At 37.2% G+C, this 13,791-nt stretch overlaps 1 protein-coding gene across 1 annotated transcript; it reads right to left on the bottom strand.

Annotated features, from left to right (window-relative positions):
* Nucleotides 1-2,766: 2,766 nt before the first annotated feature.
* Nucleotides 2,767-13,536, bottom strand: SERTM2 (serine rich and transmembrane domain containing 2). Its single transcript, XM_057301164.1, has 3 exons — nucleotides 13,347-13,536; nucleotides 13,087-13,183; nucleotides 2,767-7,094 (listed from the first exon to the last, which is right to left on the bottom strand). The coding sequence occupies exon 3, from the start codon at nucleotides 6,309-6,311 to the stop codon at nucleotides 6,039-6,041; it is 273 nt and encodes a 90-aa protein (XP_057157147.1). The 5' UTR covers nucleotides 6,312-7,094; nucleotides 13,087-13,183; nucleotides 13,347-13,536; the 3' UTR covers nucleotides 2,767-6,038.
* Between the last annotated feature and the right edge of the window lie 255 nt (nucleotides 13,537-13,791).

The following is a 13,791-nucleotide window of genomic DNA, read 5'->3' as shown; positions in this document are numbered from 1 at the left end:
CCCTTAAACCTAATCTTCTTTTCAATCTGCTTGAAAAGTGGCCTATGCTCCAAAAATGGGGAGGAGCATGTTTGGGTATATTTTACATACATTATTGTCATTTCCTCAGTTTTATTTATAACCCCTCCCCTGGGTAATCTCATCCTTTATCAGCTCCTAAATTTATGACTCCAGCCCAAACCTCTCTTCAGAGGTCCAGATCTATATTTTCAACTGCCTACTTAACATCTACACTTGGATGTCTCAGAGGCACTTCAAACTAAAATGTCCTAAATTGAATACATCTCTTTATCTGATTTTCCTCCATTGTTCTATATCTCAGTGAATAGAGTCACCAGATCCTTGTTCAAACCAGAAATCTGTAAATCATTCTAGACTTTTTCTTCTTAATTACCCCACTTAGCCAATTCATGGTCAAGTAATGCTGATTTTATCTCCTAAATCTATCGCAAAGATATCCATTTCTTCTTTCGCCTGAATCACTGCCACAGCGTTTCTTCTGGCCTCCCTGCAACCTCCTTTGCCTTTTTTCAATCCATCCTCTGTATTGCTGCCAGTGTTCTCTTCTCTACACTTATAATAAAGTAAAAAGTCTATAGCACTGCCCACGAAGGCCTGCATGTTCTGGTTCCTGTAAACCTTTCCAGGCTTCTGAAGACTTCTCTCCCTCACTCACTGTGCTTCTTCAAGTGTGTCAGGTTTATTTGATCTCAGAATCTTTACTCCTGTCATTCTCTCTATGGCATGTTTGCCTTACTCTCTCCTTTTACTCATTCACTAAACTTTAGCATATATATATATATATATATATATATATACACACACACACACACACACACATATACACATATATATATACACACACACATATATATATACACACACACACACATATATATATGTATACACACACACATATATATATAGTAACGTCTTCTCTGCCACTCTAAGCCAGGTTAGGAAGCATCCCTTCCACTTTATAAGTGCCCAAGCACCTTATACTTCTTTATAACACAGTATTCTTGCAATTATGTGGTTGGTGTTATCCATCCTAGTAGGCTATAACCTTCACCAGGACACAGACTATGTGCTAAATAAATGTTTACTGAATGAATGAATGAATGAATGAATTTCTGTTTGTCATTTTTGCCAGATTGTAAACTTTTTGATTGCAAACTTTAGATTCCTGCAGAGCCTAGCCCAGTACGTTGTGTAATCTGTCTCTTTTATTCTCCTCCACATATATGTTTGATTTAATCAATAGATACTTGAATGAATTGGAATACCGGGAATTGCTCAAGTTATTCTTCAAAATCTCCTCACTTATATTTATTATGTGTATTTTCTTTTTCTACTTCACATATGTTCCATATTTTGTCTCCTTCAACAATTCATTCTTTGTGGCTACAGGAAGCTTTTTTTTAGTTGGTAATTCTTTCCTTTTTTAATGTCATAGCATTTATTCTAGAGGGCAAATGGAATTGCTGTGTATACTCAAGGCATCATATAATTTTAAAGAACAACATTATCTTTACCTAAGATGAGGTGTTTTCATTTCTGGGAGGTGTTCTCATTTCTGGGAGGCAAGGGGAGAGATAGCAATCATACATATGAAGAACTTGCATTGACTGTGAACATTAAATCCAATGATCAGATGATTGGGATTTGCATTGTGGGTAATAATTCATCCATATTACTGTCTATTCTCTTCATTTATGTAAATCAAAGCTGCAGGGGTTGCCTTTGTGCAAACTCCCTCAGTCTGGGAATGTGTCTTGCCACACTACACAACTATTTGAAGAGATGGCAGAATTGTATTAATTTGTTTTGAATTATTGGAATCAAGGAGTTAATCACCCACAGAGCTCAATTGTTGTTTGCAGAACTTGGAGTGTTATAGAATGAATAGCTCTGAAATATCTCTTCAGTGCTCAGAAAGAAAAGCATGGTGGAATGAGTATTAAAACGGGAGTCCAAAGCCTTACAGTGTAATCTTGACTCTGCCTCTGTGTAACCATGAATGCCTCACAAATCTCTCTGTACCTGTTTTTTCTTTTGTCAAACAGACTTCATATTATCTCCACTCACTACTCACAGGGTTACTGTGAGGATCAAATGAAGAAAGTACAAAATGGAAGCTACATTAAAAAAAAAAATCTGGCCAGGCTTGGTGGCTCACACCTGTAATCCCAGCACTTTGGGAAGTCGAGGCAGGTGGATCACTTGAGCCCAGGAGTTGGAGACCACCCTAGCCAACATGGCAAAACCTCATTTCTACTAAAAATACCAAAAAAAGAAAAAAAAAATTAGCATGCGCCTATAGTCCCAGCTACTTGGGAGGCCAAGGTGAGAGGATCGCCTGATCCTGGGAAGATGAGGCTGCAGTGATCCATGATCGGGCCATTGTACTGCAGCCTGGGTGATTGGAGTGAGACCCTGTCTCAAAAAAAACAAAACAAAACAAAACAAAACAAAACATCCTATCAGCAGAGGAATGTGGAAGGCTATTGGCACTTTAGACACCTTATCTCAATCTTCCCTCAGGTCACTCTTATTGACAGCTGGAAGTCATTCTTTTTTTTTCACAATTTACTACTAAACAAACAAATGCACCAATCACTTGACAAGTGGAGAGAGAATCAGAGAATAAGAAAAAATGAGACCTCAAAATTATAAAAGTCCCACAAATGTGCAGTCATTACAATTTATACCGGGATGAAGAGACTAATGTCATTCTCTTTACATTCTTCAGACAATAGATATGTGTTATCATCAAACCAGTCATTATTTATTGTCCAGGGATCAAAAATGACATGCTAAATATTAATGCAAATATATTTCCATTTTTATACAATATGAATCTATTTCAAACATTAATAATTTCAAACAAAAGAAACTCAATTTTTTATTCCACACAATTCTTCATTTTGTTAAAAAAAAGTTCTTTTGTACAAATGCAAGTGAATAAAATGTATTACTAAATATAACCATTGAAATGTATTAAAATGGATCCCTTATACCTACTTAGTAAGTATGGTGGGATCTGCAGCAGTCAAACTCAGTTATGAGTCCAAAGCTTCAGATTTGGCATGGATGGAAAGGTTAGGCTGGATGAATTCATCTTTACTTGATTAACCTTAATATTTCCTACTTAATACATAATACATAATACATAAGCCTCTTACAATATACTTCATTTTGTACAACCCATGATTCTGAAATATATGCAAAATATCTTTTAAAAAATTGGATTCTTTTTAAACATATTAGGAGAATTTACTATTTACAGAATTAATGTTGTGAGTCTTTGTATTAGGTTGAATTTTATGAAGTTGGTGATATTTGAGCATTTTTTGGCCTATCAAATGGCAATTTCATATGGTTCAGCTAATAAAAAGTGAAGAATTGTTCTTTTCATCTTAAAACAGAGTACACATATATATAAATAACCTACCTGTTTATATACTGGCTAATGTGCAATTTTGGAGGGAGTGGGGGTGGGGGAAGGCAATCCAAGTCAGCATTTCGAATAGAAGGATAAATTCAAATTGTGCCGTCTGGTTACTCTGGCTGCCTTTTTGAGCAGTAATATATGTTAATACATTGGGGAATAAATATAATGTAAAAATTCTTTTCTTTACAGTAAGTTTGCTACAATAAAAACATTCAGTTTATTTTCCTAAAGATTAAATACCATGTGAGTCATTATAATGACACATCTGCTTAAAAGCATTTCCATTTATATTGTCACTGGAAATTGGGTGGGGGGTGTTATGCTGCTATTTTGGTGTAATCTGTGCTGTGTGCTTTGGTTAATGCTCAGTGACGAGCTGGATCCCCATGGGGTAGTTGTGATGAAAGAGGTTGGTAGTTTTCCATGTGAGTAACCTAATCATAAATTAGAAATCTTCATCCAAGTCAGTGCTTAAAAAGCAGTTTTATTCTCCTGAAATTTGGGTTGGGAAGGTCAGATGGGCAGAGAATAGATTTTCAGTCTGTATCTCTATTAGATTCAGCAACAAGGTATTTCGTATCTTGCTATTCACTGCTGTTGAAAGTATAATCAGTTCCTTCATTTAGCCAGCCACTGACTTCTCAAATGTAAAGTGCATTCAAATACTGTGGGCACAAAAGGGAGAGCCTGGAATGAGGGAAGATGTGTGTTCTTAAGAAGTTCTGGGGCGGGGGGGGGGGCGTGTTGCCAGTCTTGAGGAAGTCCATGTTTGGCTGCCAAAGCTCAAATTTTAAAGGGTCCACTGAATCTGGGTGTTGAATAAACACACAACTTAGACCATCAAGGTGTAATAATGTGAGTCACTTTGAGTTTTGAAAAATATATGCCCTATCCAAGTCTTAGCCTATCTGCTAATTTGTTTTGAATGGTGCAGAGTGCAGCTGCCATCTCTGACAGTGCACAGTTGTAACAGGTGTGGCACAGTCAGTCTTACTGCTAAGTTTAGCTCTGCATGTAGGGATTTCACACTTGCAGCCCCTTGGAGAGAGGAGCATTGACAAATGACTGTGTATAAAAGTGGAAAGCACTTGGGAATTTCACTACCAATCTAGTTTAGATCAGAGAAAAAGGGCCAATCTAAATTGGTTACAGACTACAAAGAGCTACATTTCTGGTGGAGGTGGCATTAATCTAACATCTATTTGATTTCTCTCTTACCATCATTACAGTTCCTGAGAGAGTACTCTGTGAAATTTAATGACCCCCCTTTAGGTGCAAAAGATAACTTATTTTTTGTTTTAGCAAGTAAAATTTAACACAGGTGTACTCGTCCTTTGGTGGCAAGAATATGACCAGTTTTTTAAATTCTGATTTGTAAATGGTACTCATCTTCTTTGGTTTCCCTTTGAAAAGTTAGTTTTAAAAATTAAATTCTGTCCACACTACTGGCATACTAGGGCTACTTATGAGAATGGAATTTTTCAAAATATAATTCTCTTATAGGTAATAAGTGAAACACTTCATCTTTTGGCAGGGATCAGGAAGGGAGGAACATTTTCTGGGAAATACAAATGTGACATTTGAGGACATTGATCTCAATAAGGATTTGTTGGAGGATGTTGTTTAGTCCTTTCCTCCTTTGTCTCTCTTTTTTTTATGCTCAGATCTAAAGAGTATAGTGATGACTAAATAGCTCTCTAATCATTTTTCAGCACAAAAACCCTGGGACTCAGAAGGTTTGAATGTTTTGTCCAAAGCCATATTCAACAACAGAATACCAACATCATTTTATTTCTGCTCTAAAGTACAGTTGAGTCTTGTTTGCAAAGGCACCTTTTAAACAAAGGTCATATTTGTGTGCAACTCTATCCTAGAGTGTGAGAGGGAGAGAGAAAAAGACAAAGAAGCTGCATGAATAGAATTAATATGGATATAATATGCACATTTTTCTCTCTCTAGATGAGTTTGTTTACTAGAAACTTCTTTCTGAAAACTTGCTCTCTAAACTGAAACAGTTTCTTTAAATCTCTTCTTTCATTTGAAACAAACCGGATTGCCTAAGATGATCAAATCACTGCTGTTTAGGGAAAGGGCTTCTCTTCCATTAACTTCTGACATAATTTAACTTTGTATAGAGGTGATTCTCTAGGATCAAAACACTAAATTAGAACTTGTCCTTTTCTTGGGATATCCTCTTTGAAGGATCAGCTCTTTCAAAAGCAAATCTTCTTTGTTTGTTTTTGGAGCTTCCAGGGACCCTGTGCTTCTTACAACCACTGCGCATGAATTTCTGTGGTCTGAGGTTTGTGCAAGGCCCAGGCACTGTTTGGTTACTATGGAAACCAGCCCTCCCAACCAGCTGTCTTTTCCTATATTCCTTTCAGAGTGAGTCTTAAACGTTTTAGATAGCCCACAAGCAGAGTAAAGATGAAGAATAACACAAAGAAAACATGAATAGCTTGCTGTTAAATGAACAACTTGTGGATTCCCTACATGGGAAGCTTCATGCAAGAAAGCAAGCTCTCCTGGACATCCATATATAAGGGTTTACCCAGATCCACTAAAGCTCACCTTCATCCTGGCTTTAGGGAGTGGGGATTCGACTCTGCATCTCTACATCTGTGAACTGAGGAACACTTTCTGTGCTGTCAGAGTTGATGGGCGAGATGACATGTTTGAGCCGAAGGAGCATTGTGAAGAGCAGGATGAGGAGAATGGCCAGGAGGCTCAGGAATAAGCCCACATACATGTACAGGTTGGAATACTTGTCTGAAGAGGTATCAACCTCTGTTGCCAGAGTGGGAAAATGGGCACGCCCAGTGAGATTTCCATGGTATTTAAAATGCGCCTCCATCATCACTCAAGACTTGAGTTAGTATGTGTTTCTATTTGATTTCTACTGCCCTTGAGGCATTTCACAGTCACTTAGACTGTCTCTAAATCTATTGGACGTGTTCTAACAATCTGGTAAAAACCAATCACTCTCAGAGCTAAGGCAATAGCACACAAGCAGAAAATGGTGATGCTATTTGACAATTGCAACACCCTCTCTATCCTTCAGCACAGCAATCGCCCCTCCAATAGGTTTTATCAGAGCTTCTTAATCAATTTTTAAAAATACAAGTAATGTTTTATTTTCCACACTCCTACTTTTATACTGATTAAAATAAATATGGGTGAAACTGCTTTATAATACTGTTATTAGAACAAGAATCTTTTAGAGTATTATATCAGTGTTTTGCTCTGTTTTCGTAGACGGAGAAAAGGCTCGTTTTGCCTATACCTAATCTAGATGTGTGGACTAATTATGTGGACTTAATTGGGCTCTTCTGCGAGGAGACTATCTGAAGGCTTTTGTATATATCAGGCTCAGCTTATCTGAGTTTTCACCCCGTTTATCTGTATTTCTGAAACTTCCCTAAGGATGGAGATTGTAAGGTTCCTGCCCAGCTGCCCAGCTTGTAAGTCTACAGAATGTGAGTTTTCTGTAGCTTTGTTGACATTCCTCACTGTAGGCTGGAGGGAAAGTGTTGTCAGACCTGGTAATTCTCAGGTGAGAGAGGTCTCAGAGATGCTGACAGCAGTAGGCCTAGGCTCAGGAGATTTGGCTCTTCAGATTCTCCAACAGATATTGGTTTTCCTGAAAATCAAAAACAAAAATAAAAGATTCAGTTATCTCTAAGAAAAACAAATGGCAATGTATTTTGAAATAAAAATAAATTGATAAATTGCAAAATGGTTTGCTATATGCAAACTAATTTTAGAATGCTTTTTCTTCTCTGTAGAAAATAGCTTGTAAAAGGTTAAAGAAAAAAATCACATCAGTAAACAGCAGCTAATGACTAACCTAGATTAGAACAACGTTTTCTAAACCAACTGATCATAAGATTTACTTGGGGGTACTTATTAATATACAGATCCTGGGCCCAAACCTAGACTTCCTGAATCATAATCTCCACAGTAGGGGCCTGGGCACCACTCTAGAGATTCAGACTTTATTGGTCTGGGATGGGACCCAAGCACTGCTATTAAAAAAAAAAAATAGCCACCCATATTCAAAGTTCATGTTTAGAATGCCAAGTTAAATCATTTTGGAAGACTTCAGCAGTAAATAGTTGACCCTATTTACATGGTGGAATGCTTTTGCCCACAAAAAGAAGGTTCTATCTATACCAATGATGAAGGATGCATTTATTTGCTCAGAATAGGCACACCCTCTCAATTCCTTGTGGTCTAAAAACACTGGGGAAAAATGTCTATTTCTACCCCACATATCTAAATAAGAGAGTTAGAAGAAAAGCAATAAAGTCTTTTCCAAGTAACTTCAAAGCGCAGCCAGGACTAAGAACCATTGATCTAGTTGAACCAGAAAGCCTAGCACTGAAACAAAGGAATCCTAAGTTTAAGGAATTGTTCTTCAACCTCCAGATCCCAGTGACAATTGTTACTTTAATGAATCAGGGGAACGTTCAGGAATGCAGGCTTCCTCCAATTTTCTTTTTTTGTTCTATCTCTCTCATTTAGATCTGTAGAGTGGAAATAGACATTTCCCCCCAATAGTTGTAGACCAGAAGGAATTGAGAGGGTATGCCTATTCTGAGCAAATAAATGCACTGCATGCTTTATCGTTGGTAAAGCTAGAACCTTCTTTTTATTGGCAAAAACATTCCACTGTGTAAATAGGGTCAACTATTCACTGCTGAAGTCTTCCAAAATGATTTAACTTGCCATTCTAAACATGAATTTTGAATATGGGTGGCTAAAATAAACAATATAAACAACCATCACCTGTCACACTTCTATGTGCAATAGTAGATTGCTAACAATGTAGCCTAGTTCTGTCTGTTGTTAACATACCCAAGGAGAGTTCGTAGAAATAGCTCCAACGGTCACATTATTTTTCCTATCATATTGAATTTTGCCCCCAGCTTGGGAACACTTCAGCTTAAAGTTTGTATTCCCTAGCCCACGTTACTATACTTTCCATAATCCATATTTTTCTTAGTCTACCTGCTTACTGTTCCTATTGCCCATACAGAATAACTTGGTTCATAAGAAACAAGAGCAGAGAGAGAGAGAGAGAGAGATAATATCTTTCCACTATATTTGGAGCAATGGTCTAGGAAACATTTTTCTATCCTTAAAGTGCAGCTATTTTGATATTTGATTAGCTGGGATCAAGGCCCAGGAATACGCATACTAAACACAAGCCTTTCAAGTATTTCTTTGTATACTGAGCTTTGAGAGTTAATTATTGTTTTTTCTCTCTAGATAGCCCAGCTAAAGAATACAGCTAATCTATCTTATTGGTTGTTTGGAGGCTGTACTTTTAAAAGCATTTAAAACAGTGTTATGGGTTGAATAGTGTCACCCCCCCCAAAATGGTGAAGTCCTAACCCCCAGTAACTGTGAATGTAACCTTATTTGGAAATAAGACCTTGTAGATGTAATCAAGTCAATATATTAGGTTGGCCCTAATATAGTGACTGGTGTTCTCACAAGAAGAGGAGAAGACAGAGGCATACAAGGAGAAGACAGAGGCAGAGATTAGAGTGATGCATCTACCAGCCAAGGAATGTTGAGGATTGCCAGCAAATACCAGAGGCTCGAAGTGGCAAGGAAGGAGTCTACCCTACAGATTTCAGAGAGTGCACGGCCCTACTGATGCCATGATTCCAGACTTCTATACTCCAGGCCTGAAAGAATAAATTTCTGTTGTTTTAAGTCACCTAGCTTATATAATTTTTTATGGCAGTTTTAGGAAGCAAATATATGGACTAATCACCCTGAAACCCTAGTGTTTTGGAACCTTTGGGGCAGTGTTTCTCAGAGTGGTCAAGGGAAGTCCCTTCATCAGAATCACCTACAGGGTGTTTATTATGAATAAAAACACGGACCCTTTCCCAGACCCTTTCCCTTTTTTCTTAGATTAGAATCTCTGGGGACAGTATCCTGGAATCAATGTTTGAAACAAGTTACCCGCGTGTTTCTAAGCACACTCTTCAGGGAATGTTTTTCAGTCCTTGCTGTACTTTAGTATTACTTAGTATGTTTTTGAAAATATATATAACTGGGTCTTTTCTTCAGGGTTGCTGATTCAGTAGCTCTGTATGGGGCATGAACATCTGTATTGCTTAAAAGCTCCACAGGTGATTTTGATATGCAGCCAGGGCTGAGAAACACCAGTCTACAAATAGAACAGAGCACTTCAAATCAGGACTCTAACAGTCCCAGACAGCCCACACAGCTCAATTGCTTCACTATGTATTCAGAGTGCTTCATATATAGGTTGTCAGTCTCACTGGCCTTCCTCCTCACCACTTCTCCCAGCAGCTCCTTTCCTTAAGAATGGTAGTAACCTAGAGATAAGAGCTTAATGGATTTTTCACCCGTGTATCTCCTAAGTTACTTTTTCACCTGCCTTCCAGAAAAGAAGGGTAAGGAAAAATAAACACTCACTGCTAGTGCAAGTCAAGTGGGAGAAACCTCTACACTATTCTAGTATCTTTATACTCCCTTTTGGACCCCAAGTATACAGAATCAGGTAAGTCATACTCCTTGGTTTATGGCACATTGTCATCATTGGTAAATTTGAGCTCTTTTTATTCACTTATTTAATAATATATTGAACACCCATGGACAAACATCTGTGGGCAAACATCCACCAACTTTAAGATTGAGAATAACTAATAATTTACACGACATCTACCTATGCTCCTCCCATCTCATCCTCTTACCTATCCTTCTCCAGAAATAACCAATAACCAATATTCTGAATTTTGTGACCATTACCTTCCTTTTATTTACACACACACACACACACACACACACCCCTATGCCTAAACGATGTTAGTATTATTTGTTTTGAACTTTATAAAAAATATACCAAACTGTGTAATCTTCAACTTGCTATTTTATTCTATATTTTATTACTATACAACTTATTTATAACTAGTCTAGTGGAATGAAAAAGGAAAAAGAAATAAAATGTTGGAAGTCTACATGTTGCCTTTGGATTTTACTCCATTCTCCTTAGCTTGACATTTAAGGCTGTCAATGCCTTGGCCCTGGCTTACCTTAATTCCTTCCATTACCCTCTTTCCAATAAAACTGTAATGCTCACTCTTACCTACTTCCCTGCTTCCACATTTTTGTTTGACCAGTTCCTTCTATCTTCACACATCTCTGGGTGAGGAAATACTACAATTCTTCAAGATTCAGTTCATGAAGCTGATCTTGACTTTCCACCCTAACCTTAATTTCCACAATGCTTTGTATTTCTCTTAGAGGAATTAAATTTGACAAATATTGCAGATATCTAGTTGATATGTTTTCTTCTAAATTGTAACTTACAAAATTCTTGAGGATCATTTTCAGCAGTCTATCCCTTATACAGCTTTGCTTGCAGTAGCTGCTCAAGAATTATTGAATAAATGCATGGGTATGATGAAGAAATGTACCTAACATTTACAGTTCAAAGAGAAGCACAGTCTTATCTCTGATCCGATTGCTAATATAGCTTGGAGAAGAATATAACTTTCTCTTTTCTTTTTATTCCCTTCCCCCACTGTTCAATTTCTTATTGGAGACTAAATTCCAGATTATAATCTAGAATTAAGAAATTATCACCTTGTTAGAAACTCTCTTCATGAAGTGCTATTTCAGTTACAAAATTTTAAAGGAAAACTACATGGGATGGGTTAGATTTTAAATTAAATTTTAGAAAGTTCACTTGTGTCTGCAGATAATTTTCAATAACAATTGATAGTACATTTTCTGCCTCCTACACAATTGACCCTGAATCTTCCTTAGGTCTGAATACTTATTCAATATTTATTAGAATTCTATGAAGCTTGGAGAAGCTTAGAGAACAATGCTCTCAGCTAACCTTGTCAATTTCTTTAAACATTTCCTTTGAAAGTTTGGAAAACTAACTAATCACATATTTCTTAAAGCCTCTACAGTCTTCAGGAGACCAAACAGTCTGGTCAATTTAGGGAGGTTTATCAATTTAATTCCTTAAATCCATTAAGGACTTTGAAATGAATAAATGCAACGTTAGATATTAGGAAATCCTCTTTTTTGTTACTCTGGTCCTATATCTGTGACTACTTCTCATAAAAGCTTTTCAAACAGGATTGTCATGGCTCTCTTTGCTAACTAATTAATGAGTTGCACAGATAATATGATTGCTCTGTTAAAAGCTCTGCACCATTTGGAAAGAAAAACAACCATGCAATTTCAAAAGGAATTCAAATTCTATTAATTCTGAAGGATATGATTTTTTGTGGAAAGAATTATTTTAGTATCCTGCAGTTCTTTCTGGAAAGCTCATGCAATAAAAATCAGTTTCTAGTCTTTGTAAAAGTGATTGAAAGCTGTTGAGGGAAAAGGAGGAGAGTGAGGAATGGAAAAGGGGGTAAGGAATTAGGGAAAGAAAGAAAGGAAGATAGAGGAAGAGGGAAGGGAGAGAGGAGGAAAAGAAAGAAATGTGAGAAATGAGTAAAGACTATGAGGGATGTGGGATGGAGACAAGATGGGGCAGGAAATGAGTGATTATGAGGGGGAGAAGGAAGGGAAGGAGGTAATATTGAGAAAGAATGGAGCAAAAAAAGAGGAAGAGAAGTTTGGGGGAAAGGGAAAAGAGAAAGTGTTTAATTTAATAACTGGTCAATGTCCAATATTAACTTGTACATCTGGTTTACTTCACTTCTAATGTAAACCAAAATACTCACAAGTGACATGAATATGCACCTTTGGTTTTCTAATTGCATATTTTGTCATTAATTTGGTAAATAAAATCTTAGTAACAAAAAAAGTCTTGTGTTTTTAGTATAAACATTGAAATGTCAAGTTCTCACTAATTTTTGACATCAGCATAGTGTATATAACCTCATAGGAGCAAAATAACATACACTCCTAGATCATGAATTTTGCTCCCCAGAATGATAAGGGAATAACTTTCTGCATCAATCAAGCCCGAGAGGGATTCTTTGAGTGAAACTTATTTGTAGCAAGAGCAACCAAGTTCTGCACAGGCCTCCAAAATCAGATTAACATTTCTTTGGCAAACATTTATTGAGTGCCAATCAAGTTCCAGACACTTTTTTAGGTGCTGGAGATATAAAATAAGTGTACCCTGATCTCTGTTTGGTTCCCAGGGTGCTCCTAGTAGTTACTTTTATTTTCTTTAACATGATAAGGTTCTGGGAACAACCCACTGGTAATTTTACATTTTTCTGCATGACACCTGCCTATATAATTCCAGAGCTGAAATCTCACCAAGTAGTTAAGGAAAACCTTCAGTGGAACAATTCAGAAAAGAAATTCAAAACTATCAACTGATATCAGCTTTTAAGAGTTAATACATTCTATTTATATTTATCTTCCTAGCTGAGGAGAAAAAACTGAGAGAGAGAAGTGTGTCTAGTTCCACATCACCCTGTGAAAAAACGATTCCAGCAGCAAATGCTTCTTCAGTGGCTGGAGCCATTAAGTAATAAGCTCGCTCAAGTAGGAGTTGCTGTATCTTCTGCAGCAGATGGTGCCTATTTGTCACACCTGCCGATAAATAAAATAATGCCTCTCACTTCACCGGGAATAACATCGTAATATTTCCAAATATTTCTTACCTCTCCTGGCCCACAGTATGAATAGGATTGGTCACTTAAGTATCCCTTTTGAAGCTTTCACCAACAGGTAACTTGTTCAGGAACATCTCTGGAATAGCTGGAACATAGAATGAATGCCTTGTTTTGCCAAAGAAGCAGGACTATGTTCATGCAAAGTATGGTTTCTCTTTCATCTTCCTAAAGAGTAATCCCTTTGCAGAAAAACAGAAAAACACCTTCTATTACTTAAAATGTTACTTAAAATGTCAGTTACCACTTACAGCTTCAGAGTGCAGCTTCAGATGCCTGGTCCTTATAAGCTCTGAAAAGCAAAGAGAAGTCTGTTTGGATGTGTGTGTGCCCTCTGGAACATTTGAATGAAAGCAGCCTGAATTAGTCTAAGTCCCCAGTTCCTCTTTCGCAGGCAACAGTTTAGAGTATGTGGGAAAGGTAGTGATTCAGCTCTGCTCTGTCTCAGCGGTGTGGAGAGGGAGGAGATAAGAGAGGCTGAGAAGCAAAGTTTGTATAAGCTTTCTACTTTAACCCCTTAGAGGCTTCCTCATGAATCTGTAAGACTAGCTGAGGCTCCCTATCTTTATAAAAGCTGCTTCGTATGTCATTTAAGAGGATCAAATCTCTAGCTAAATTCAAGAGGTTTTTCATCCTGGGTCTTACAGTAATATATGCTTAGAATTGAAACCAAACATTCCAGGATGTGATAGTGCT

The sequence above is a fragment of the Pan paniscus genome, chromosome X (assembly GCF_029289425.2).
Source record: "Pan paniscus chromosome X, NHGRI_mPanPan1-v2.0_pri, whole genome shotgun sequence".
NCBI lineage: Eukaryota > Metazoa > Chordata > Mammalia > Primates > Hominidae > Pan > Pan paniscus.
This window is presented reverse-complemented; position numbering and strand designations above follow the sequence as displayed.

Bases quoted from the DNA above. Each gene is read 5' to 3' on its own strand.
- SERTM2 (XM_057301164.1), bottom strand. From the start codon at position 6,311: ATGATGGAGGCGCATTTTAAATACCATGGAAATCTCACTGGGCGTGCC.